General features: G+C 36.2%; 2 protein-coding genes across 2 annotated transcripts; one reads left to right on the top strand and one right to left on the bottom strand.

Moving 5' to 3' along the window:
* The first annotated feature begins 5,880 nt into the window (after positions 1-5,880).
* Positions 5,881-13,942, top strand: LOC104892495 (calcium-dependent protein kinase 13). The gene is made up of 7 exons (XM_010678446.4): positions 5,881-6,820; positions 8,805-8,948; positions 9,155-9,307; positions 11,738-11,853; positions 11,948-12,115; positions 13,196-13,426; positions 13,516-13,942. The coding sequence occupies exons 1-7, from the start codon at positions 6,178-6,180 to the stop codon at positions 13,663-13,665; spliced, it is 1,605 nt and encodes a 534-aa protein (XP_010676748.1). The 5' UTR covers positions 5,881-6,177; the 3' UTR covers positions 13,666-13,942.
* A 1,846-nt stretch (positions 13,943-15,788) lies between these two features.
* Positions 15,789-23,147, bottom strand: LOC104892493 (PHD finger protein ALFIN-LIKE 1). Its single transcript, XM_010678444.4, has 5 exons — positions 22,745-23,147; positions 22,622-22,654; positions 21,615-21,837; positions 17,984-18,104; positions 15,789-16,254 (listed from the first exon to the last, which is right to left on the bottom strand). The coding sequence occupies exons 1-5, from the start codon at positions 22,830-22,832 to the stop codon at positions 15,997-15,999; spliced, it is 723 nt and encodes a 240-aa protein (XP_010676746.1). The 5' UTR covers positions 22,833-23,147; the 3' UTR covers positions 15,789-15,996.
* Between the last annotated feature and the right edge of the window lie 583 nt (positions 23,148-23,730).

The raw sequence follows: 23,730 nt of genomic DNA, 5'->3' as shown, positions 1-23,730 counted from the left end.
AAAAAATCAAAGTGCATAACATAAAATATTCTCTTGTTTGTCAATATGTAAAAAGAAACCAAAGACCCACCTGTCTAGCTAATATAACAATCAAACCAAGTATGATTCCTCCTTTAATAGTCTAGTAGTTTTCTGTCTTTTAGATATCATCAATTTGTTCTCCAAGTGCAAGAAAAAACAGACATTGTTGCCATCATATGATTCCTACTTTGGCTTGAAAAAATGAACATGAATTGAAAGATTGATAGGCTCGTCTTTTAACTCGGTCTCTAATTAACAGACATCCCATGACATCCTCTCTTCTTTAGTTTGGCCATGGATGTTTGTATAATACTAAACTTTTGAGCTTTTTCATCCTTATTCTGTTCTTTTATTCTTGTCTCTTCTTCTTATTTTTATACTTTGCTTAGTTTATTGTTTACTAACACTATCATATTATAATATACACTAACAAGAATCTTCTGAATTCTGTTCTAAGAAATACAAGTATTACTATACTAGCTAATAGTAGTTGCTAGAGGAGAAGATGAAGTTAAAATTGTTCCACATGGTTTTCATGATTTTGCATGTGAGGAAATCTTTTCTCAGCTTGTCATTGATAAACAATGGCATTTTAGAAGAAATTAAAAGGTTTTATAGTTCGATTGGCATGAAATACATATGATAACATCGATTTGCATGACATACAAGTATGCTAGGTAGGGATGGGCATGGGTCCAGGACCCTACCCGGACCCTGTTGGACCCGACCCTAATTTAAGGGTGTGGGTCCAACTTTTTCAGACCCTAAGGGTCCGGGTCTGGGTCCAGGTGAATTTTTTAGGGTCCGGGTATTGAGGTTTTGGACCCGGACCCGACCCTTAGACCCTAAACTTATTTAATATATACATTTTAACTTTTTTATAAAAGAAAATATTGATTTTCTAAAAGACTAAAACCTAAACTAAAACACCAAACACACCCATTGTGAACTCTTATGTAAGTTGTATTTGTTTCGTTCTTTTCAGTTTGTATGTTTGTGTTTCTTTCATTTTTTTTATTTTTTTCAGTTTATAGGTTTGTGAATTGTGTTTGTTTCGTTTTTTTTTTCAGTTTATAAGTTTGTGCTTGTTTCGTTTTTTTCAATTTATATGTTTGTGATGTTTCATGCGAATTATTGTGTTTTTTTCATGCGATTTTTCGTGTTTGTTTCATGCAAATTTCAGATGATTATTGATATTAATCATGCTGAAAATTTGGCAAAATACAGAACTTAGGCCTGGACACTCCAGACCCTAAGGGTCTGGGTCAGGATCCAATTTTTTCAAACCCTTAGGGTTCGGCCGTCCGGGTATGGGTCTGCAAAAAAAATTATGGTCCGGGTCTAGGGTCCAGATGGACCCGACCCTTGCCCATCCCTAATGCTAAGACTGATAAGAATTTGGGCAATGCGAGAGACAACTAAGATAGCGCCACTTGTTAAGATTATACTACGATGTCACTAGTCTTATAGTCTAAAATCCATTATGGATTTTAGAATTAGTGAAGGGGAAGTTTGTAGAATTGAACTAATAACAAATTGATAAGTTTCATCAAATATTACCCTCATATTTTCCTCACATGTACATACTGAATTTCTATTTATCGCCCCAGAACTACTTAAAAACACCGAAAAAAAGTTAACATCTCTAATCTCTTTTTTTTTTCTAAACCACCACCATCCACCTCCCGCCACCACCACACCATTACTACAACCACCCACCAGCATCCCCCACCCTCCCCCACCCCCACCAGCCACCCCGACCCTCTGCAAGCACCCCACTCCCTGGCCCCTGCCACCACATTACTGAGTATAGGGTGTTGTCGTGATTTGCTCCACTTATGAGAAACTTTAGCACATCCTCTTAATTATATTTGCAAACTTCCTTATATGATCTTGATGAACAAAGACAAACATATTCCACAATCTTTCATGTTATGTTTCCATTGAGGTGCAAGTGAATTTCGCGGTCATTAACAAATCTAAGTTCTGCTCATTACTGTATCACTAAGCAAAAAGATAGATACGAGTCGAAGTCTTACTAAAATTAACTTTTGACCCTTGTCTGATTATGAGTTAAATAAAATGAATGATAATGAATTGCTAAGTAAGGTTACATGACCTGAACTTACATCTGCTTCTTCTCCGCTACACCACCATCGACATAAACGAAGCTCACCACCATCGACATTCGAATTGTAGATCCAACTACTCTTCTTTGCGCAAGGAATACAAATCGCCGTCGGTTTTTTTTGGACCATGGGGGCGAACGTCCGGGCTGGACGTTCCACCCATGGCCTCAACGTCGGGGCTGGACAAATCCCTAATAACAAAAAGATTGGTACATGTTCTCCACACACAATTCTTGTCTCCAAGTGATTTTTTCACATATCTAGGCACTATAGGGGCAACTCCCATTTGTCTAAAATGCAATGTTCATACTTGGAAAATCCATTCTAAAGATATTCATCAATACTCCTAAATCCCATAAAAAAAACTTTATCCTTAGAAATATAAGAATTATTAAGGGGTAAAAATTGAAGGGGGAATCAATTCAAGATGATATATTAGGAGAGTAGATTTTACTAATTGGTAAGTTTGGTAGTAATAAGGAGGAATATTTTTTTCTCTCTCATCTTAAAATTTTCATTTTGTTTCTCTCTATCTCCTACCTCCAACATGTTAACAGAGGCAAAAATTAGCCAACCTAAGGGTGGTAAAGAGTAATTGTTACCCTCATTTTTGGAGTAATGGATTATTATATGTAAGATAATCTTTATAGTAAACCTGGGTGTACAATGCTCATGGTACACCCAAGGCTATTTTCGCCAAACGAGCAAAATAAGCTAATGAGCAAATGATCAAATGAGTAAATGAGTAGATGAGCAAGTAATTCTACTCATTTAAGAAAATGATCAAACTTGGTGCAAATGAACGGTTATGAAAATGAACTAATTATAGGTGAGAAAAAAAAAATGAAAAAAAAGATGAAATGAATAGAAAAAAAGACTAGAGCAAGCACATAAGAGTTGACTAAGTACTAATAATCATCCAACAAAAATTATGTAAATGAGCACATAATCTTCAATCTAAATGAGCATAGATGCTTGACTCATTTGAACATTAAAATTTAAAATTATTGCAGAATACATTTGCTCATTCCTACAATGATAATTCAAAATCAGCACCTATAATTTTGTTCATGTCATGATCATGTTAAACAACCAAAAACATATGGTTTATGCAATACGAATAACTGAGGGAAAATGAGCAAAACAACAACAAAACAAATGAGCAAAAACATAATCAGATCTGGGTCGTGGGTCTTCATCATCGTCGTGGATGGGTCGTGGGTCTCTTCAGTCGCCTCATCATCCTCATCTCGAGTCCGCGTCATCATCATCTCATCGTTCATCTCGCGAATTTTAGATCTGGAATTTTTTTTTCCGCGAATTTCAGATCTCCATTGTTGTGTTTGGAAGGTTTCGAAGAAGGAGAGAGAAGAATTGAAAATCAGATTTTTCCGACGAGAAAGAATTGAGAGAAATGAGCCAATTTCAGATCTCCATTAGTGTGTTTGAGTTGAATCCGCCATTAGTGATCCGCAAGGTTGTGTAGGTTTCTCCATTTTTTTTTCTATTTATAAGGTTTCGAATTGAAGGAAGAGCTAGAAAGAAGAATTGGATTCAGATTTTTGCTTTTTGTCATTTATTCCCCCGAAATTACCAGCGTGCCCCTTAACTTGCAATTGATTACGTAAATGTCACTGGGTGTACCATGAGTGGACTCCTATCTGTAATCTTCACTCTCATACCAAACCTAAAAAAATCCAAATAAATTAAAAAGAAAGAGGTATATTTTTTTTTAAGAAAATCTACCTAGACCAAATGAAAAAGAGGAAGAAAAGGAAAAGAAATGGATGACACCATACTTGAAATTTAAAAGGTATTTTTTGCATGAATGAATCAAACTTTTACTCATCATTTACTAATAAATCCAATTTTTCGAGCAATTTACTCAAAATAATCCAAAGTTATTTTTTCTTACATGCCTTTGTTTATTTCTTTTGATTATATATAAAAATTTGTATTAGTTTAAAATGTTTAGTCGGAAATATTATAAGTTTTTCAAAAGTTTGAATTATTTTACAAAATAGGGTGAAAAATTAAAATTATTTATGTCAAATTTTCTTTTAAAACGACAAATCCATACTAAAGAAATGATTGGTACATGCTCTCCACACCCAATTATTGTCCCTAAGTGATTTTTTCCCCCGATATCTAGGCATTACAGGTGCAACTCCCATTTGTTTAAGTGCGATGTTCATACTTGGAAAATCCATTATAATTGAAGACATTCATCAATACACCAATATTCCAAACACACAAAAAAATGGTGTCTTCCCCACTTAAGTAGGGATGTAAATCTAGGTTATCGAGGAGTTTGGGTTGGCTCGAGTCGAATGTGTTTGGGTCAGATCATGCCATATCACACCTTTTCTCGGGTCAAGTATGGGTCGGGTCGCAGCCACTTAGGTTGGATCAAACCCGACCAACGTATACTTAGGTGCGGGTTAGGAATGGATCCATAATAAAGATATGATTGGTAGATGCTCTCCACACCTAATTATTGTCCCTAAGTGATTTTTTTTCCGGATATCTAGGCATCACAGGGGCAACTCCCATTTGTTTAAGTGCGATGTTCATACTTGGAAAATCCATTATAATTGAAGACATTCATCAATACACCAATATTCCAAACACAAAAAAATGGTGTCGTCCCCACTTAAGTAGGGGTGTCAATCTAGGTTATCGAGGAGTCTGGGTTGGCTCGAGTCGAATGTGTTTGGGTCAGATCATGCCATATCAAATCTTTTCTCGGGTCAAGTATGGGTCGGGTCGCAGCCACTTATGTTGGATGAAACCCGGCCAACGTATACTTGGGTGCGGGTTAGGAATGGATCAGACCATTTCGGCTCGGCTCAAATCAGTTTTGAATAAGTCGTGTGCTAAATGGGTTTGTGCAGATGAAGTTGGATTCGGATGGACTTGGGTCAACTCAAGTCCGATTCAAGTAGAGTTGGATCAATCTATTATATGTTTGAGTCTGTTCATTTCTAGTCATTATCGATATCGATTTAAGTTTGAGTCGGCATACACATATCTGTGTGCGCTACAACACGAGAGATACATAAATGAACACCTTAATAAACTCGACCAATGCTATATAATCATATTATCAAATATGTCCAAATTTTTTTATTAATAACAAATTTTTAATACTTTATACAAAAGTATTTATAAGAACATGGACTAAAGTTGTGAGCAAAACATATTTGTTTGATAATGCCGGGTCAGTAATGGGTTGGGTTGACATGGGTCGATTACAATGGGTTTGGTGTAAATGGGTTTTCTCAGATCTACATGGGTTCCGGTTGACTTTAAATCAGACACAAATTGAGTTTGGATTTTGGTATTAGGGTTTAACTGGGTTTAAATTAAGTATGAGTCTTTAACAAATTAGGTTGGGTTGATATGTTTAAGTATAACTGGATTAGGTTGATCCGAATTTGAAATGGATCAGTTGAGAAATCTAATTATATCGGATCTGGTGAACATCATTCTTATCTGTGGGTGATTTTTTCAGATATCTAGGCACTATACTACTATAGAGGCAACTCCCATTTGTCTAAATGCAATGTTCATACTTGGTAAAATCCATTCTACTAATCAAAGATATTCATCAACCCAAAAAAAACAAAAAAAATTGTCCCCACATAAGACGTAAACGTCACACCCCAACATAATCAACCCCTCCCAAAAAAAATAAACAAATTTACCTTTTAAAAAAAACATAAACAAGTTCAAAATAATTAAATAAAAGATAAAAGAGGGAAAATCAGAAATCAAAAAAAAAAAAGTTCAAATAAGGAAAGCTAAAGCATCTGAAGTCTCTGAACCGTTACCACCTCACTCACTCACTATCACTTCAGTTTTTCTCTTTTCTCTCTCCTCCATTTTCACACTCTCTACTACTTTCTCTCTCCTCTACAACAAAATTCTAGGGTTTTAGATTCCCCAAATTTGTAATACTATGAGTTAGGGTTAGGGTTTATACCCTTAACATTTCCCAGAAACCTTCAAATCTGGCCCCAAATCGATGGGAAATTGCTGCAGATCTCCGGCGGCAGTAGCAAGAGAAGATGTAAAATCGAAACAATCAGACAATAATAAGAGGAGAGAGAAAAATCACCATAATTTATCAGCGAAGAAATCGTCATCATCATCATCGATCACAGTTTTACCAGACGTACCAAAAGAATCAATCGAAGAGAAGTATTTGATTGATAGAGAGTTAGGTCGAGGTGAATTTGGTGTTACTTACTTGTGTATTGATAAAAGTAATAGAGAATTGTTAGCTTGTAAGTCGATTTCTAAGCGAAAGCTTCGTACTGCTGTCGACATTGATGATGTTAGGAGAGAAGTTGCGATTATGAAGCATTTGCCTAAGAGTTCGAGTATTGTGAGCTTGAAGGAGGCGTGTGAGGATGATAATGCAGTGCATTTGGTTATGGAGCTTTGCGAAGGCGGCGAGCTTTTCGATCGGATCGTTGCTAGGGGGCATTACACGGAACGAGCAGCTGCCGGTGTTACTAGAACTATTGTTGAGGTTGTGCAGCTTTGTCATAAGCATGGGGTTATTCATAGAGACTTGAAACCTGAGAACTTTTTGTTTGCTAATAAGAAGGAGAATTCGCCATTGAAGGCTATTGATTTCGGCCTCTCCATTTTCTTTCAGCAAGGTATATTGCTGTATCCTTTTTTGTTTGGTTGAAAGAATTAAAATGTAGCTTTGTGTATTGCTATTTTTAGTTTAATTTAGTGTTCTTGAGTTGGATATTATGCTTTGTTAGAAACTTAGAATCTGAATACCAGGTTTTGATTGCATTTACTTCAATCAATGTTAGTCAAGAGTCTGGATTTAGGGGAATTTGGTACCTTGTTAGGTCTACTTTAGTATTCAAGACAGATACTTTGGAGAGGAAGGACAAGATTTGTGGAGGGAAAGAATTTGGGTTTCTTATCTTTCATTAAGTGGGGATTTGAGACTATAATGGGTTTCTAAAATGCTGTTTTGTATTGGTATAATGAGTTTAATTTAGTGTTCTAGAGTGGGATATTCTGTTTTGTTAGAATCTTAATACGAGGTTTCGATTGCAATTACTTCAATGTTAGTCAAGATTCTAGATTTAGGGGAATTTGATAGATTGTTAGGTCTACTTCGGTATTCAAGACCGATACTTTGGAGAAGAAGGACAAGATATGTGGAGGGAAAGAACTCGGGTTTCTTATCTTCCATTAAGTGAGGATTTGAGACTATAATGGGTTTCTGAAAAGTTAATATATACTACCTCCGTATTTTTTTAGTTGCATCATCTGGTTTTGTGGCACTATCCATCAACCAACTTTGTTAAACTATCTCGCATTATTATATAAGAAAAAGCATAGTCAAGTGGGGTCTTGTTAGATTCGTCTCAATGCGAGGATTTCAAATATCAAATTTTTAAAGACTGAATTGTTGTATTGTGAATTTGAAGACCTACTGATTCTACTGGAATGTTTGGTTCTAATTAAATGAGATAATGGACTCGCAACTTGCATACCTATAAATGAAGTTATTTATGTTTAACCTGTGGAGGAAGTTTGAAAGACTGCTAAGTTCCAAAGGTTTTGAACAAATTTGCTTACTGCATCAATTGGCTATGACAGATATCTTAATTTGAGCAGGTGAACAACTGTACATTTTGCATACAAGTGACTGGTGCTCTGAGTAAGAGATAACGTAGGCATGTAGTAGTCATTATATTTGGTGGGATTGTCTCTTGCCTTTTAGCCTGCGTCCTGTAAGACAAACATTTTATTATGTCTCTCTAAATATCTCTCCGCTATCATGGGATGATGCAGCATTACCAGTGGTAGTACTCATGTTTTTACACATAATCCCATATATGGCTGTATTTATGTTTTGCTACACCTAGATTCTGTAATTTCTTCTTTTTTATTACCAATACTCTGACTTTTGCAATATCATAATTCATATACTAGTACTTTCCTAAAAGAATTTAAAATATTTTTAATATGTTAGTACGTAAGATGTTGGATGTATCTTACCGTAAATAATCAAAACATCAACTTTTAATAATTTTTACTAACATATTATTAATTTATTGATCAAAGTTGTGTGTTGGAGCGTGAAAGTTGAAGTTTTTCTATTTGAAAGAAACAGTGGAAGTATATTGAATACATAGAAGAGCATTTTTAGGAAATATTAATCTTCGATTTCTGACCATGAATCAGATTCGGTGTCATCAGAAAGCCATAGGCTGTGGAATATATAATAAGTTTGAGAATTTAGTTCATCACCTAACTCTGTTTAACCGGTGTGTACAACTGTACCTTGTATGGTTGTACCACATAATGCTTAGCATGTTCCTGATCGTGGTTGCATTGGGATGGGCAAAATAGGTAAATGGGATCACACTTTATCTCTGGTCAAACTATTGAGATGAGCAACTCAAGAGCCATCATATACCTAGAAATTTTGTCCTTCACTTTTCTATAAGCCTTTGTCGTGTCTGTTTGGTGATAAGTTTCTTTGTTATACGCTGTAGCTATTTTCGACGTGATTATCTCTATGACTCTTGTTTGATGTTGTTTAGTTGCAAGCCTTGGATTTTAATTGTGAAAGTAACCAAGTTGCCTTTCTCAATGGTCCTATGTGTTTAGGTGAACGGTTTTCAGAAATTGTTGGAAGTCCGTACTATATGGCTCCAGAGGTGCTCAAGCGAAATTATGGTCCAGAAATTGATATATGGAGTGCAGGTGTTATTCTGTACATATTGTTGTGTGGAGTTCCTCCGTTTTGGGCAGGTATTTGTCTTTTGTTTTTGTTGCTGCACATTGTTATATGCCCCTGCTTATGAACAGATTTGTAGCTTGCATTTTACCCTTGAGGGCTCTTTCGTTGTCTTAAAGCATGAATATCTGCTGCGTTGGAAAATACATAATTTTTCTATGACCTTGAGCATTTTGCTGTCTTATTACGATTGCATTTATTTACTTGAATATTTTTGCAGAGTCTGAGCAAGGTGTGGCACAGGCCATTCTACGTGGTGCAATAGATTTCAAACGGGATCCATGGCCTAACATTTCAGAGTGTGCTAAGAGTTTGGTCAGACAAATGCTGGAACCTGACCCAAAGAAAAGACTAACAGCAAAACAAGTACTTGGTAATTACACACTTGGGGTTCTCTCACGTGTTCTCCTATTCTTGATTATCTGTGAAAAAGAATAGTACTATTTAATTGTCTCTAATTTGAGCTTCCTTGGAATTTATTACATGCATGTGAAACTGGACCATTAGTATGTCTTCCATTGATAAATTAGTCCTGATGCACTATGATTTGGCAAGTACATATAACATATTTACTTGTCTAAAGAAGGAAAAAAGCAAAAAATACATACTGGGAGTTCTGATTGGAGCTTTGTGGATATGGGCAATATTGAGGTTATTGGTTCAATTGTTCTACCGTTCTGTGCTCATAGGTTTCCAATATTGTGTCTAAAAGTTATTTGTTAGAAGTAATTCAGAAAAGTTCCACAAACTATGAACAAAAAAAAAAGATTTAGAAAATGGAACACTTATACTAGGAACTTTTAAGTTATAAGTAAAAATATGAGGTCTGTAACATGCTTTAAGTTGCTTGTTAATGGCAAGCACTTGATCTTACTTCCTGAGCTGTGACTCGTCTGATAGATCTGACAACTGCTTGTTCACATTTCATTTGATGCATTTGGAGGCTCTTGTTTCTCAGTAGACAAAGTAACAGAGAAGTTACTATCTATCTACCTTTTGGACATTAGTGGTTCGGAAATACCAGGTGGAAGAAAGAAAGAAGCTGATGCTCAGATTGCTGAAAGCTTGATTTGTTCTCCCAAACTTGATTTATGTTGTTCTCATATATTTTTTATAGCCTTTATTCACCTACTTCCATAGAATTTTTCAAGCCTTTATATCTGCTGGATTTACCTTTTCAAAAGAAGAATGAGATTGCAAGAAGTGTGGCTGACAAAGGAGCTTGGTTCACTTCTTGAAGCACTCATCTGTATTGATTTAGACGTGATTTTTCTCTTTTGATAAATGCTTGCAGTTTGGGCGGTTTTGGAAAATCCTAACCTGGCTATTTGCAAAGTAATTGAAATTGCACTTAGATAAGAATCTTAGAAAACCTTCCCTGCTGGATGTTAGCAGAGACAAAGTGTAAGAAATTCTGGTATTCCACTGAAGAATTGTCTTATCTATCTATTGGCTGGTGGCTTTGTTGCTGAAATTTTGAGTTCTGGATTATGGATACAACAAAAGTCTAAAATAATGAATAGTTGGATTTCCAAAATAGAAGGATTCACTGCAAAGGTATGAAGTACAAACTTTTACGAAGATCTTGGTGGTGTTTTCCAGTGCCCAATGATGAGGTGGCTGAACCCATCTTAGGAGAAACCTGTTCGGTTGATCGATAGGAACCTGGAAGCTTCCTGAAGCAAAAGCAAACTCATATTAAGTTGTGCTAGAACAGAAAATAATACAGGGAGGGAAGAGACGTGATAGTAAAGATCAATTCATCTCTATTTTTGAATTTTATTGCCTTTACCTCTACCATTAGACTAATCTATCTGTTACCTTCAGCATGCAACATCGGAAGATAGACTAATCACTTCAAGATTTTTTTTAACCTTTTGGCAACAATTTGATCATATAATACTCTTTAGTTTAAGTGGACCAGCTTTGCCGACAAGAAGGGTCAGATATTGATGATTGTACTTGCGTATTTACTGAAAAACCCTATGTTTACATTAGGACTAAGACATGGTTCATAATTTAGACTTGCTTGTGGTAGTCTCTGGTGATTAACCTATCATACTCTGGTAGTTTGCCGACCTTGCTATATCTGTAGTCCTTGCATGTAGGCTCTTTTCTAGTCACATGATAGGTAAAATTTATGTCTCAACTCTCAATATGGTTTTTCATAGGAGAATTTCATTTATTTCTCTTTGGCTTGTGCATAAGTGGTTGAAGATGAAAATTTGGCACGAACGTAGATTGAACAAGAACTACCTGCCTTCCATAGTTCACCAGCGAATTTTCTGAAAAAAAATGATTGTTTTCTCATGAGATCGTAGCTGAACTATTGGATGTTAAAATTAAATCTGAATTGTATCTATTTTTCTCAAGAACACAAAGCTCAAAGTGCTCTCTACGCCTTTAAGATATAAATCTTCCTTAATGGTGCGCATGAAGATCTCTCTGATAGCTGAAGAATTTGCTATGGAGTTCCTATCTGAATAGTTTTTAATTGTTTGAACTTTGCATACTTCTTCAAGTGACAGGGCACTTATGTTTGGCTTGTGTCTTGGGGTCAGTCTGTACATTATCTCATTTACAACTTTATAGTTCTTTCTTCCAAAAGAGAAGTGAAAGTGAAAATTTTGTTAAGGGTAGCATCAGCACTAGGCTCTTGCATCTAATCGCTGGAAATAGCTCAAAGAATTGAAGCTTTTAGTCAGTGCATGTGTAATTCAGCTTCATCAATAAACGAGCTCTTATGTCTGTGTTGGGTGCATGATATTCGCTGTAAATCTTACATGGTTACTATGCATTACAGAACATTCATGGGTACAAAATGCCAAAAAGGCTTCAAATGTTCCTCTTGGAGATGTTGTAAAATCAAGGCTCAAGCAGTTTGCCATGATGAACAGATTCAAGAGGAAAGCTCTGAGGGTATATATGCTGCTTCTGTGACTAATGAGGTTCTTTATGGCTATATTTGGTTGTATTATTAGGTACTGACAGCTTCAACGACACTCTATTTCAGGTTATTGCCGAGTTCTTGTCTGCTGAAGAAGTTGAAGATATCAAGGAAATGTTTAAAAAGATAGATACAGATGATGACGGAATTGTTTTAGTTGAAGAACTGAAAGCTGGTCTTCTTAAGTATGGCTCCCAACTTGGAGAGTCTGAAGTACAATTGCTTATTGAAGCTGTAAGCACCTATCCACTCGAACTCTCTCTCCACCCCAATCTACCCCATCTTCCCCCCTCCCCTTACCCTGGTGCTTCCCCTCCCCAAGAGAGGGTGAGATTCACGTGTTTACTATTATGACCCTTTCTAGTTTCCTACAAATCTATTCAAATAGGGCCTCTTTTTCTAGTATTCTGTTCTCTTGCCTACCTTTTTGTCGATTAATGATGTATTCAATTACTCTTTCTCTCAGTGTAGGCAAGATGAATTGGATAGGCTGGTTTATGCAGAGATGTATTTTTGTTATTAGCTTCTAGGAGTACCTTTTTCCTTTCATTTGGGAAAGGGGGATGGGTTTTGCGGGGTAATTGGTTAGATTGCATAACTTCTTTGATCTTGGGCTTCTGCTTTTTCTTAGGTTGTATGCTTGCAAAATTTAGTTTGAAGTTGGCACATGGTGCATTCTTTTCTTTCTTTCCCGACGTCCCTCCATTTGGCGTGGAATGTGCCTAGGTACTGTGTGACTGCAGCTGAACAGGGTGGTTTACCAACTTGCTGTAGAACAGGTTTTTGAGAGCGGCTGAACAGGGTGGTTTATCAACTTGCTCAGCTGCAATTTTTTGTCTACAGTATTGCTTGGTTAGCTCCATTACTTCTCTCTAGCAAAGATCTAGTTACTGGAGTCTTAACCACCTGTGCCTTCAGACTTTCTTCAGAGTCAAGAAACTAAACATTCTTGTGAATATGCAATATCGTCAAGCTCTCTGATCCTTGTATGTGAAACAAGTCCAAAATGACCCAAATATGGCCATCACAAGTCCAAAATGACCCAAAAATGACCATCACAAGTCCAAAATAACCCAAAGTGGAGTTAGTTGCTGAAAAGTAGGACAGACCATATCAAGAATTCAAGACCAGTGCAACCGATTGTTAAAATGCCTTATTGTCATGCAGTAAATAATAGTGCTTAGAACAAAAAAGTCTCTCTATCATCATTATATTTCTCTCTTTCCCGTGTGAGCCTGACAAAACAACAGTTTTGGCTTAGAATAAATTTACCAGTCAGTCAATGGCTTTCTGAGCAACATAATTGGCCTGCAGGTTGACACGTATGGCAAAGGAACGCTGGACTATGGAGAATTTCTTGCTGTTTCGCTTCATTTACAGAGAATGGGAAATGATGAGCACCTTCGGAAAGCATTCTCTTACTTTGACAAGGATGGAAATGGTTATATTGAGCCAGAAGAACTCCAAAATGCCTTGATGGAAGATGGAGTCGAGGATTGCATTAACGTTGCCAATGACATCTTCCAGGAGGTGGACACAGACAAGGTAAAAAGCCTCTGGATTCTTCATTATTTTCTCATAGATTCAATGATGTATCTGGAATTCCTTGCTAATATGCAAGTTAATGCGTTCAGGATGGAAAAATAAGCTTTGATGAGTTTGTTGCCATGATGAAAACTGGAACTGATTGGAGAAAGGCCTCTAGACATTATTCACGAGGAAGATTTAACAACCTAAGCATGAAGCTTTTGAAAGACGGGTCTTTGAAATTGGGGGCGGAGTAATAACAGGTTTAGGTTTGTGTTTGACCCCATCTAAACGGCCAAAATACTTGGTCATTTTGCATATATTTGGACTGTTTTCTTTAAGGATGTCATTGATTTTTGGGGGCTGCTGATTGGATTTAGTAGTGTTTTCTGGCTTGCGAGGCTGAATCCGAGGTATGTTTGTATAATCTCTTGTCAAATATCAATGAAAAGATTGTGCCTTTTTGGCCTTAGGTACGAATGTAAGATTATGTTTCTCTTTCTGCTACATCAATGTGCAATCGTTTTTGGCAAAGTATCATCTGCTTATCTCTTCTTTATTCTTGTCTCCCTTATACTTGATCCTATTCCACCTTAATATTCTAAGCAAACATTCACTTAATCTAATTTTCGCCGGAAATCGGAAATTTAGGACTGAGCTAATTAATTGAAAGATATGTGCATTCTCCAATCGTAATTACCCTTCAAAGGGAAAAGAAAGAGTAATAGTCTAATAGTGTCATAGTTTATGCTTATCTTCTTTGTTACATAGAACTATGCTTTACCTTTGCTTATAACCTTTTCATGTTATATAGAACTATGGCACCCTCCTCAAGTTCAAGGCCTACAATATGAGATGACTCTATATGGGGTGACCCAACGGTCGCAATTTAGATTCTTACTACTCCCTTTGTCGCAATTTATTTGGCACAAACACTCTGTCTTCAACTTTTTAGGCAAGTGAAAAAGTTTAAGAAACAAGTAGATGGTTGCACATCCAGAAAATATTTTAGATAATTTATGTTTTACTAAAAGTAGAATTAGTTCAATGAATTGCCTCACTAATTTTCCATTTTGCAAAATTCACCCGTGATATTGATCTTTATGTATTGAGATTTGAGACTGACATTGCTAGCTTTTGGATTGGCCTACAAGAATTAAGATCACAATCACATTCATAGACACAATAACAAAGTTGTCTACCTAACATGCATCTTTGTTTTACACTTAATAAGTTCACTATCATGAGTATAGGGGTTTTGGTCTAAGCGAGAGTGTCTTCCTTGTACGCAGTTTTTCTGTATTATCGTGTGAAATGGTCAGTTTAATGGGTTTGTGTCAGGGATAACATTTCCTGTGTGCCAAGTTCTATGGACCCCATGTATATCCTTACTTTAGTGATGCTTTTTTGAGGAATACGAAAAAGGGGAGATTGGGAATCAACTTTGCAAGATGTAAGAATCGAACTCTTGTCAAAAGGATGAAATGAGGGGCTGATCTATGATGATACATGATGTAATTAGTAGTTTTTTTAGATTGGTAAAACATAAATCTCCACCGACTGAGTCACCAACCTTGATTTTAAAGATGATTTATTGGTTGTGTGTGACTTACACAATATAACTTATATAGTAAAATCGTTATTTGAGTCTACCAATGTTTTATATTTACTAGTTATAACTAAGACAAAACTATTAACAAGATTCACCAAAATATTACATTCAACTGATGGTTTGCAAGTTTCAAATTATTATAAATAAAAGTAAAATTATGAAGGTTATTTGAGAAGAACACATAAAAACATTATTCGGTTTTTTCTTCATCCCCAGCCATACACTTTGCATATTTCTATACACATTCAATACCAATTTTGAAGAAAAAAAATGTATGACAAATGTTAGCATGGACATCAACATAAGAATCTTTTACTCACTGTTGATCCTTTCCAATCTCCCACCATTGAAACTCTGATACACCACCAGAGCAGCAATGCCATCTAATAGAGACTCGAACAACAACAGTAACTATCAATGTTAACAGCCATAATATTGTTGACGGCCATGCTCACACTCAGCAATAATATTATCGACGGCCATGCCCAAATCCAAACAAAGACCAAATTAGAGTGAATTTTCGGAGGAGCTAGTAAACAATCACAATCGGAATCTGCTTCTAATTTGAGATCCCTGTTGTAGTAATTTGTGCAAAGCAATTTTACAGACAACACAGACCTACTTGTAGCAGTGCTAACTGCTAAGACATGCGAGCATACAGATAAACAGAAAAGAAGAACTTCTGGTGCAAAGCTTAATGAATTCAGCTTTAGATTGTTAACCTATGTGTTGCTGACAAACATCAAGTGGTGATTGGCTATACGCTACTGATACGAATACATTTATCATAAACCAGACTGTCTGATACAAGAAAATACAAGACTCCCAGACTAGAAAACTTGGATCACAGGTGCTGTATGAACAAACATCAGCTGGCAACAAATTTAACTACAGATTTCATACTTTAAAGATAGTAGTATTTGCTATACTATGTCAGCCACCCAGGTAAAAATTTTCTGATCACCTTATACCAGCATCAGTGACTACGTCCTGCCTTCTTCAAGCTGCAAGATGGGCATTTGTACTGCTTAATGTTCTCGGCCTTGGCTGGAGTTATCTTCACGCACTTTCCATGGAACCACCTCTCGCAGATATCACAGCAGATCCAAAATTCATCAGCACTGTAATTGCCACCGCAGCTACCACACAGTGTTTCTCCCTGCTCATCTTCATCATCCTCAAATCCCTCGTCTGCCAGCTTTGGGGTGCTTTTGATCTGCCCATCGCTTGACCTCTGCAAATATACATAGGGACATTATTGACTCAAAGAAATGCTCCAACCAGGTTTGTGGCATAAAGAGTAACTAATGTAAACAACCAATCACCAGACTCAACTTCTCAAAAAAGGCGAAATCTCTCTCCCTTGTCATATTTCGTCATATATAATGTACAATCTTACTTCTACGCCTAGACAGTCTAGGTCATGTAGCAAACACTATCACAGAGATTCCAACTACTAATAATAGCCCAAGGTGAACATATAGGATGTAGAGTAGAACAGCTGGTTCTATTTCAATTAGGGGTGACAGTGATATAATTAGGGTGAGTGTATAAGTCAGAGACGATGAAATTTGACGAAATTCTAGAGCAAGATAATAAAAAAAGTAGAAAGAAAAAGAGAAGAAAATTCCGCTTTTCCTATGCAGTAGTTCTATTCCTCTTTTGAGCTTCAATGCATAATATTGAGCTACGATTTGCCCTGGCTGAACTCCTTTTTCTTTGCTATTCTTGAGGATGATGATATTCTGCCATCCGCTGAACTTTCTAGTAGTTCTTTTATGTATTTTCATGATCCTCAGGCCTCTGCTACAGAGTCTTGCTATTCAGTAAAAGCTTCTTGAGATTGTAGAGCTCTTGGCTCTTGCTGCAACTCTGAAGGAGTAAAGCATATGGTAAAAAAGATATAGCAAAAGAAAAAGTTTATGGAGTTCATTTTTCTCTATTCTTCCTTGCAATCCCCCACCCGGTGTCTTCAATATTAGTTGCCAATTTGTCAATGCCCGTTATATCTCCAATCAACACGTCTACCTAGCTATACCATAAAATATCAAACAGAATATATTTATCCAAGAGACATGATGTATGAAGACCAAATTTTCAACAACCATAGCCAATGAAGTTCTGATAAACGAATATCAAAGCTCGATTAACTAGATGAAACGAAAGAAAATCAACAAAAAACTGAGTTTCTTCAAAGAGAAAGGAAAGGCCTAAGGATATGTAAAGCCTCGGTATTACTATTCCTGCTGCTATACATTGTCAGCTGCAGCATCATGTGGGGTAAATTACAGATCTCATTAGATTTCAAAATGTAAATTGCAAATCTCATAATTTTTCAGATAAGGTGGATGAGTCAAACTACCGCGCAATGGCTGTTTGGTGACACTTGCAGTGCAGTGACCTGAATAACATTATAAATTGGGAAAACAGGAGATGCATATGACAAGAGATGTTTCCAAGGGTAGCAAAACTTTTATTACAGAAGGAAGAAGAAACCTAACCATATATGAAGTCCCAGAAGCTACTGAAACTAGAACCTAAATCTCCAACCCCATGTTCTGACTGGTCTTTGACATTTTGTATGGATTTTCTTATTTCTGAACCACCCTGACCTTTTGATCTTCCAATAATACAGTAACAGTTCATGGAAATGGTTCATATATGAAATATCCAAACTCTACCGAAAGGCCATAAAAAGCTAGTATAAGATTTCCAAAACTCTTGGAACAACTAACATATCCGGATTATCCACTACGAGCCTACAAGGTATTAATTCTTGCAGGTTTTGTTGCCATAGTGGCTGATTAGGAGTAATATTTTATTACTATAAAGCAACAGGTATAAGCCATAAAGTATCTGTATCATAAAAAAGATTACCAAGAGTTTATTGATTATCCAAGAACTCAAATCAGGAAAGAATGTATGAAGACAAACAGATCAAGGTTAACTGTAAGTATCCTCACCTTGGTACTTCCTCGGGATTTGCTACCACTATCCACACTAGGCTTGTCCTTTACAGGCTTCTTTTCGGTCACAACTTCAAAGACAGTTGGCAGTTCATTTATCATACTGAATAGACGCTTCCTGACAAAGAAACAATAGAACCTATCAGTAGTAGTCACCTTTGACTGACTGCATTATGCATGCATAATCTGCTGTTCCAATTCAGAACCTAGATATCATACATTGGTTTGGACAGACAATATAAGCTGATATTATCAGAAAAAGCTTTAGGAGAGTACAAACATTAAATTGGATAATAAAGTAAGGCATGTACCATGTAAAAATTATAAAGTCCACCTTTAAACAAAGAAAAGAAAGCACATCTTTTTTTTAAAAAAAATATACACCTTGTTTCCTTCCTTTATGACTTTCTAAATTTTCAATTGTGTTTAAGAGTCCATATAAACAGCAGTCCTAACCCCCACGTTCTAGAAAGTACAGGAGAAAGGGTCCTATAATTGCACGTGTAAGTTCGAGGCACATGCATCACAAACTTGATTTACAAAGTTATTTGCAAAAATGCTTATTTTGCAATAATAGATACATTGACCAACCAATGTTTGTTCTACTTCCATTAATATATCAACTCTTTTCACATAAGGAAATCCATGTATAGCAGGGGTTAATACCTACATATTTAGTGAGTCTAGGCTTCCCTGAAGAATGCTTGTTAGAACTAGACAGCAGACTAGCCCAGCTAAATGTTTATTACAACGCCGAAGATAAGTGAATGCAGATAGCAGAAATTTCACATAAACAATCCAAGTTCACAGTGTGACTATGTGAGAGAGCTACCTAGTGCACAAAATAAGGACCGAGATAATTATAAACATAACACATGCATCCTAAATCCCCATTCTTATATTTTAATGTACATATGACAGGGAAATCCATAATCAGTTCTCCCAAGCCATAGTTTTCTAGCAATCAGAAGTCAAAACTGGCTTTCATATCTGGCCAGCCAACGAAAAGTCAATGTTTCTTAATCAAAGACAATGCATCTCTTGTTACTGATATCTTCACTTCATCAAACTGCTGCAGCACATCAATTCAAAAGAAATAAAATCAAATGAATACTTAGCACCGCTTGTATAGGCAACTTCTCTTTATAAAAAAGAATACAACGTGGGTCAGAGGTTGATTGGTATCAATAGACTATGATCATTTTCAATCAGCAGCTGCGAACGCATCATTTGGTTTATCCCCAACTTAGTCAAACATAATAAAAAATAAGTCAAAGATGAAAAGGATGTGGAATCTTCTTCCAGTAGAATAGCGACTATCTAGAATCCTCAATACTCTCATTTATATTTTACATAGAGGGGTCATCTTCCAGGAAAGACATGGAGAGAGAAATGAGCATAGGAGATAACAAAAAGGGTGCTTGTCAATCCAATAAAATGTGCATCTGAATTCTTGATAGGAATCTTTATATCTCCAAGTTTTTCTAGATCATGGCCTCTTGAAAACTTCATCAAAAATCCTTTCATTTGCTTCTGCAATCCAAGTTTGAAAATTACTTCTGATCAGCCTATCTTTTAAGACTGTCAGCTTTAAGTACAAACTACGAACCTCTCGTTCCTGCAGGTCTCATATTCAGCCACTACAATGCGGAGTAAATAGACATATTATGTATGTGCTTCTGGAATGAAGCCATTGAGATACAAGCACCGAGAACCCCCCCCCCCCTTCCCTGAGATTCTTATCGGCTAAATTGACAACCACATTATGTTGGAATTGGTGTTGCATAAACTTAGACATTTTGGTAGCTTCCGTAATATGCTAGAATTAAAGCTCTACGACATTATCTCAGTGCTTCAAGGAAGGATGGAAATCTTCATGGGAAAATATCAAGAATGACAATTGCATAATCATTAATGGAGAGGCCAACACACCTAAGTGCAAGTATATCCTTCTCCACATCCTGGACATAACTAAGAATTTCTATTGTTTATGTTGCACTTTTCAGCCCCATCGCCGTAGAGAATTAACACACAACGAAAACATTCAAGACCATTTTATACATCATTTACGTATAATAACCTCCAAAGTAAATTTGTAGTTGATAGCATGTAAGTTGCTGGCACATTTTCTTTTGTAGAGTCAAAGTAAATGCAGAAAAAGCTGATTGGTGAAAAGAGAAAAAAGGAATGAAATCAAGGGATAGAAAGGAAAGACATAAACCCCTTCATTCTCCCTATTGTTTGGTTAGAGAAGAAAAGGATTTTCAAATTCCTCCAAAATGTTGTGTACGTGTTCTTAATCAAACCCCTCCTCCCTCATCATCCCTCTTCCTCTCCACATTTCATGCCCTTCTTATCTGGCACACACAACCTTCTAAATCACAAGAGTACCTGCTCCAAACATCTAACAAAAAAAGGGAAATAAGGGTGCAAGGGTGCTGCATTCCTCCCCCTTCTTAATTCTTTAACACCGATCATCCCTACGTTCACTTAAAATATTCTTCATGAATGCCCCAGGTAGGACAGTTGCAACATTGAGCAATATATTGAAGGCAATTTGGCAAAAGTTGATTGGGACCAAGTGTGGCTGGTTATTACGAGAGGCAAGAAGATTACCATTTCAGGAAATGACAAAAAGGACTGGAGAAGGCCCAAAAAAGTATCAAAGCACCTTGTACAGCTCCAAGGCTACAGATATTCCATCCTCTAGTCATATCCATCAAGAACTTCTTCTACAAAGAAGGATTTACGAGAACCAACTACTATTGAACTTATAAAGCCAGTCTTAATACAAGTGTAAGATTTGACAGTGATCATAATATTTAGATTGTAGATATTAAAACATCCGTGTAAAGATGGGTTTGCAAATGTCACTTGTCAGAGGCTGCAAACATCGCCTTTTCTAACAACAGGTTCAGCAGAATTTATTGAAATATATTGGCCAAAAGGAGATTAAGGCCAATGGTGGGAAAAAAGAATAATAAGCATCCAGCTAGGCATTTCCATCATGAATCAGAGCTCCAGCTGCAAATCTCCAAAAGCCTTGACATTCTGAACTAATAAAAATTAGCTCTCTCATATAGCCATCACAGGGAAGTGTGTTAAATGATGGTTAAGCACAATGAAAACTTGCTTTTCTTCAATACCACAAAGCAATTGACAGAGATTCAATTGCCACATAAAGAAATCATCCTAACAGAGATTTTTTGAGCTGGGTTCAACTGAAAATATAAACAAAACTAAAATGAGTAACTTCAAACCATTGACATCGAAAAGTCTTAGAGTATCCTGCAGCATCTAACAATTCTTAAAGACCAAAGCCCAATCAAGATCTCTTCACCTCTTTCCAACTCTTGGTTCTTATGGAAGACTGTGTCTAAGCACAAAATAGAGAATCGGACTATACCCATATTATTGTTCAACCTTGTCAACAAGAATAAATGACAAGATTAGATATTTCCGTGTAACATAGAATGATGCATTCATAACATATACATTTATGGCATGCATACTCATATATGCATTTTATCGTCTCAACACTCAGAAGTCAGAACAGCTTGTGTCCATCTTAATCAACAAGAGAGATACTAATGCAACCATAGCTTATACGGACCACAAAAAAGCATACCTTTCATTACGGTTGAGACGAGCACCAAAATAGAAAGCTACAGATAACAACCAACAATCACTATGCACAGCAACAAGAGAAAGCCAATCTCTCCGGTTCATTCCATCCCTTGCAAAGTTGATCCCAAGAGCTGGCTCAGGAAGCTCTGGTGGAACTTCCTCTGCAGGGAGATTAACTTCCCAAGTTTCACTCGGGTGCCCATACAAGCACAAATTTTCCTTCTCTAATTGCCAAAGAGATACACAAAACAAGTGAGACGAAACTATAATCAAATACTCTAGCCAGAAATGCAAGCAGAACACATACACTTCACAATAAATACATAATCGTTCCTCCATTTTTAGTAGTTGAAACGTTTCGGCTTTTATGCTTGCCAAATGCCAATACACAACTTTGTATTAGTTACATATCCCTACGGTCAAAGTAAGTACATACATAGTGTAAAAACCAAAATGTTGCATCTCTTAGAGAACGGAAGAAGTATATCATAACACCAACAAAAGTCAATAACAAGGCTCTACTCTCTATCCTATAGTCTACTAATGCATCCCCAACTTTCTTCAATTCGTTTTTGAGATCTTAACTTCAGACTTACCAATAACCACTGAATTTCAATAACTGAACTTCAGTTCATTAATACAATTCCCAATGCGGAAATTTTTGTCAAAGTACTCCTCAAAAACAAAAAAAATGGTTGAATTTTGATCAAAATATTACAACACAACCAACTTGAACAGATAAGTACATAACATTAAACTGGATAGCAAGTTTGATAATTACTTTAACCCGCAACTGACTCAAACATATGAAAATAATACAGCTAACTAAATTAGTAAATTATAAACTCCAAAATGTTGGACATTAATAGCCAAAAACTAAACATGAAAAAAGATGATAAGAACATAATCCAAAATTGACCACTTTAATCAAATTCACCAGCGAATCTGAAACCCCACTTCACTAATTTAGGTATTAGTTTCAAAACCCATGAAAAAAAATCATCTTACCCGGATCACAGAGCCCATAAAATTCGTCAACATCTGAAAAAAAAAACCCAGATCACAAAAACGGTTACAGAAAAAAACCCAGATACTAAGAATTGAAGAGAGAGAAAGATAGAAAAAAAATACCAGAAGTGAGCGCACGAACAATAGCAGAACGACGAGCGCTGAAATCCTTGAAGATCTCTTCCACTGTTCTAGGATTTGACGATGACATAATTTTATAATATCTAAATCTTAATATTTCAGCTTTAAAATCGTTAAAAATTTGTTAGTTTTTTTCCCTAAATTTACATACAAAATTAAAGAGATTTCAATCCAAAGAAAAGAATAAAGGGTATGAAGAAGAGTGAGTGAAGAATTGGTAGAATTAGAGAAAGTGTGGAGTTTTTGTTGTTGTTGTTGTTGTTGTTGTTGTCATTCAGAGGAGAGAGAGAAATGGGAAGAAGTGCGGTGAGATCGCCCAGAAGAGACAGGAGGAGAGAGAAAATTGAAAGCAAGTTGAGGATTGAGGGTGTTTTTCTTGCTAAAAAAAATGCAACCTTTGAAGTTTGTTTGGGACCCACATGTGAGATGTGACCTAAGGGTTAAGAAGACTATGCCCAACTTATTAACCCAAATTACCAACCTAAAAACCATATACTACCTCGGTTTCAAATTAATTTACACACTTTATTTTGCAGGAGAATTAAGGAGAAAATATAAAAATATAAAAGATAAATTAAAAAGGTAGAGAGAAAAACTAAAAAGGGGTTAAAATATTAAAAAGTGGATGACATAGGTGGAAAAAGATGAAAAAGTATATGTGAAATATTACCAAAAATAGAAAAAATAACAATGTGTAGATTAAAAAGAAACAGATCAAAAAGAAAAGTATATTAAAAAGAACGGAAATAGTAGTACAAACCAAAGTTAACCAACCCTCAAGATGGTTTTATGGTGAAGATTTGAAGAGAGAATATGGTATGTTAGCTTTAATAAGCTTTAGGCTTATACTAGTTATGTGATAGATGACCTAAAAGAGTAGGGCTATTGATTTAGAATTAGGTGGTGATTGCCTTATTGGTGTTAGGGAAGGGGTGGGGTGAATGTGTGATTGTAGTGATTGCTGGTCT

Source organism: Beta vulgaris, chromosome 5, assembly GCF_026745355.1.
Source record: "Beta vulgaris subsp. vulgaris cultivar EL10 chromosome 5, EL10.2, whole genome shotgun sequence".
Classification (NCBI taxonomy): domain Eukaryota; kingdom Viridiplantae; phylum Streptophyta; class Magnoliopsida; order Caryophyllales; family Amaranthaceae; genus Beta; species Beta vulgaris.
Note: the sequence above shows the minus strand (reverse complement) of the source record. Positions and strands in the feature narration are given on the sequence as shown.

Excerpts from the sequence above, each read along its gene's own strand:
- LOC104892495 (XM_010678446.4), top strand. The coding sequence starts at position 6,178 with ATGGGAAATTGCTGCAGATCTCCGGCGGCAGTAGCAAGAGAAGATGTA. Across the intron at positions 12,116-13,195 it reads TACAATTGCTTATTGAAGCT|GTTGACACGTATGGCAAAGG; the intron begins GTAAGCACCTAT and ends ATTGGCCTGCAG. Across the intron at positions 13,427-13,515 it reads AGGAGGTGGACACAGACAAG|GATGGAAAAATAAGCTTTGA; the intron begins GTAAAAAGCCTC and ends TAATGCGTTCAG.
- LOC104892493 (XM_010678444.4), bottom strand. The coding sequence starts at position 22,832 with ATGTCATCGTCAAATCCTAGAACAGTGGAAGAGATCTTCAAGGATTTC. Across the intron at positions 18,105-21,614 it reads CGTCTCAACCGTAATGAAAG|GAAGCGTCTATTCAGTATGA; the intron begins GTATGCTTTTTT and ends TTTCTTTGTCAG. Across the intron at positions 16,255-17,983 it reads AATCCCGAGGAAGTACCAAG|AGGTCAAGCGATGGGCAGAT; the intron begins GTGAGGATACTT and ends GTATATTTGCAG.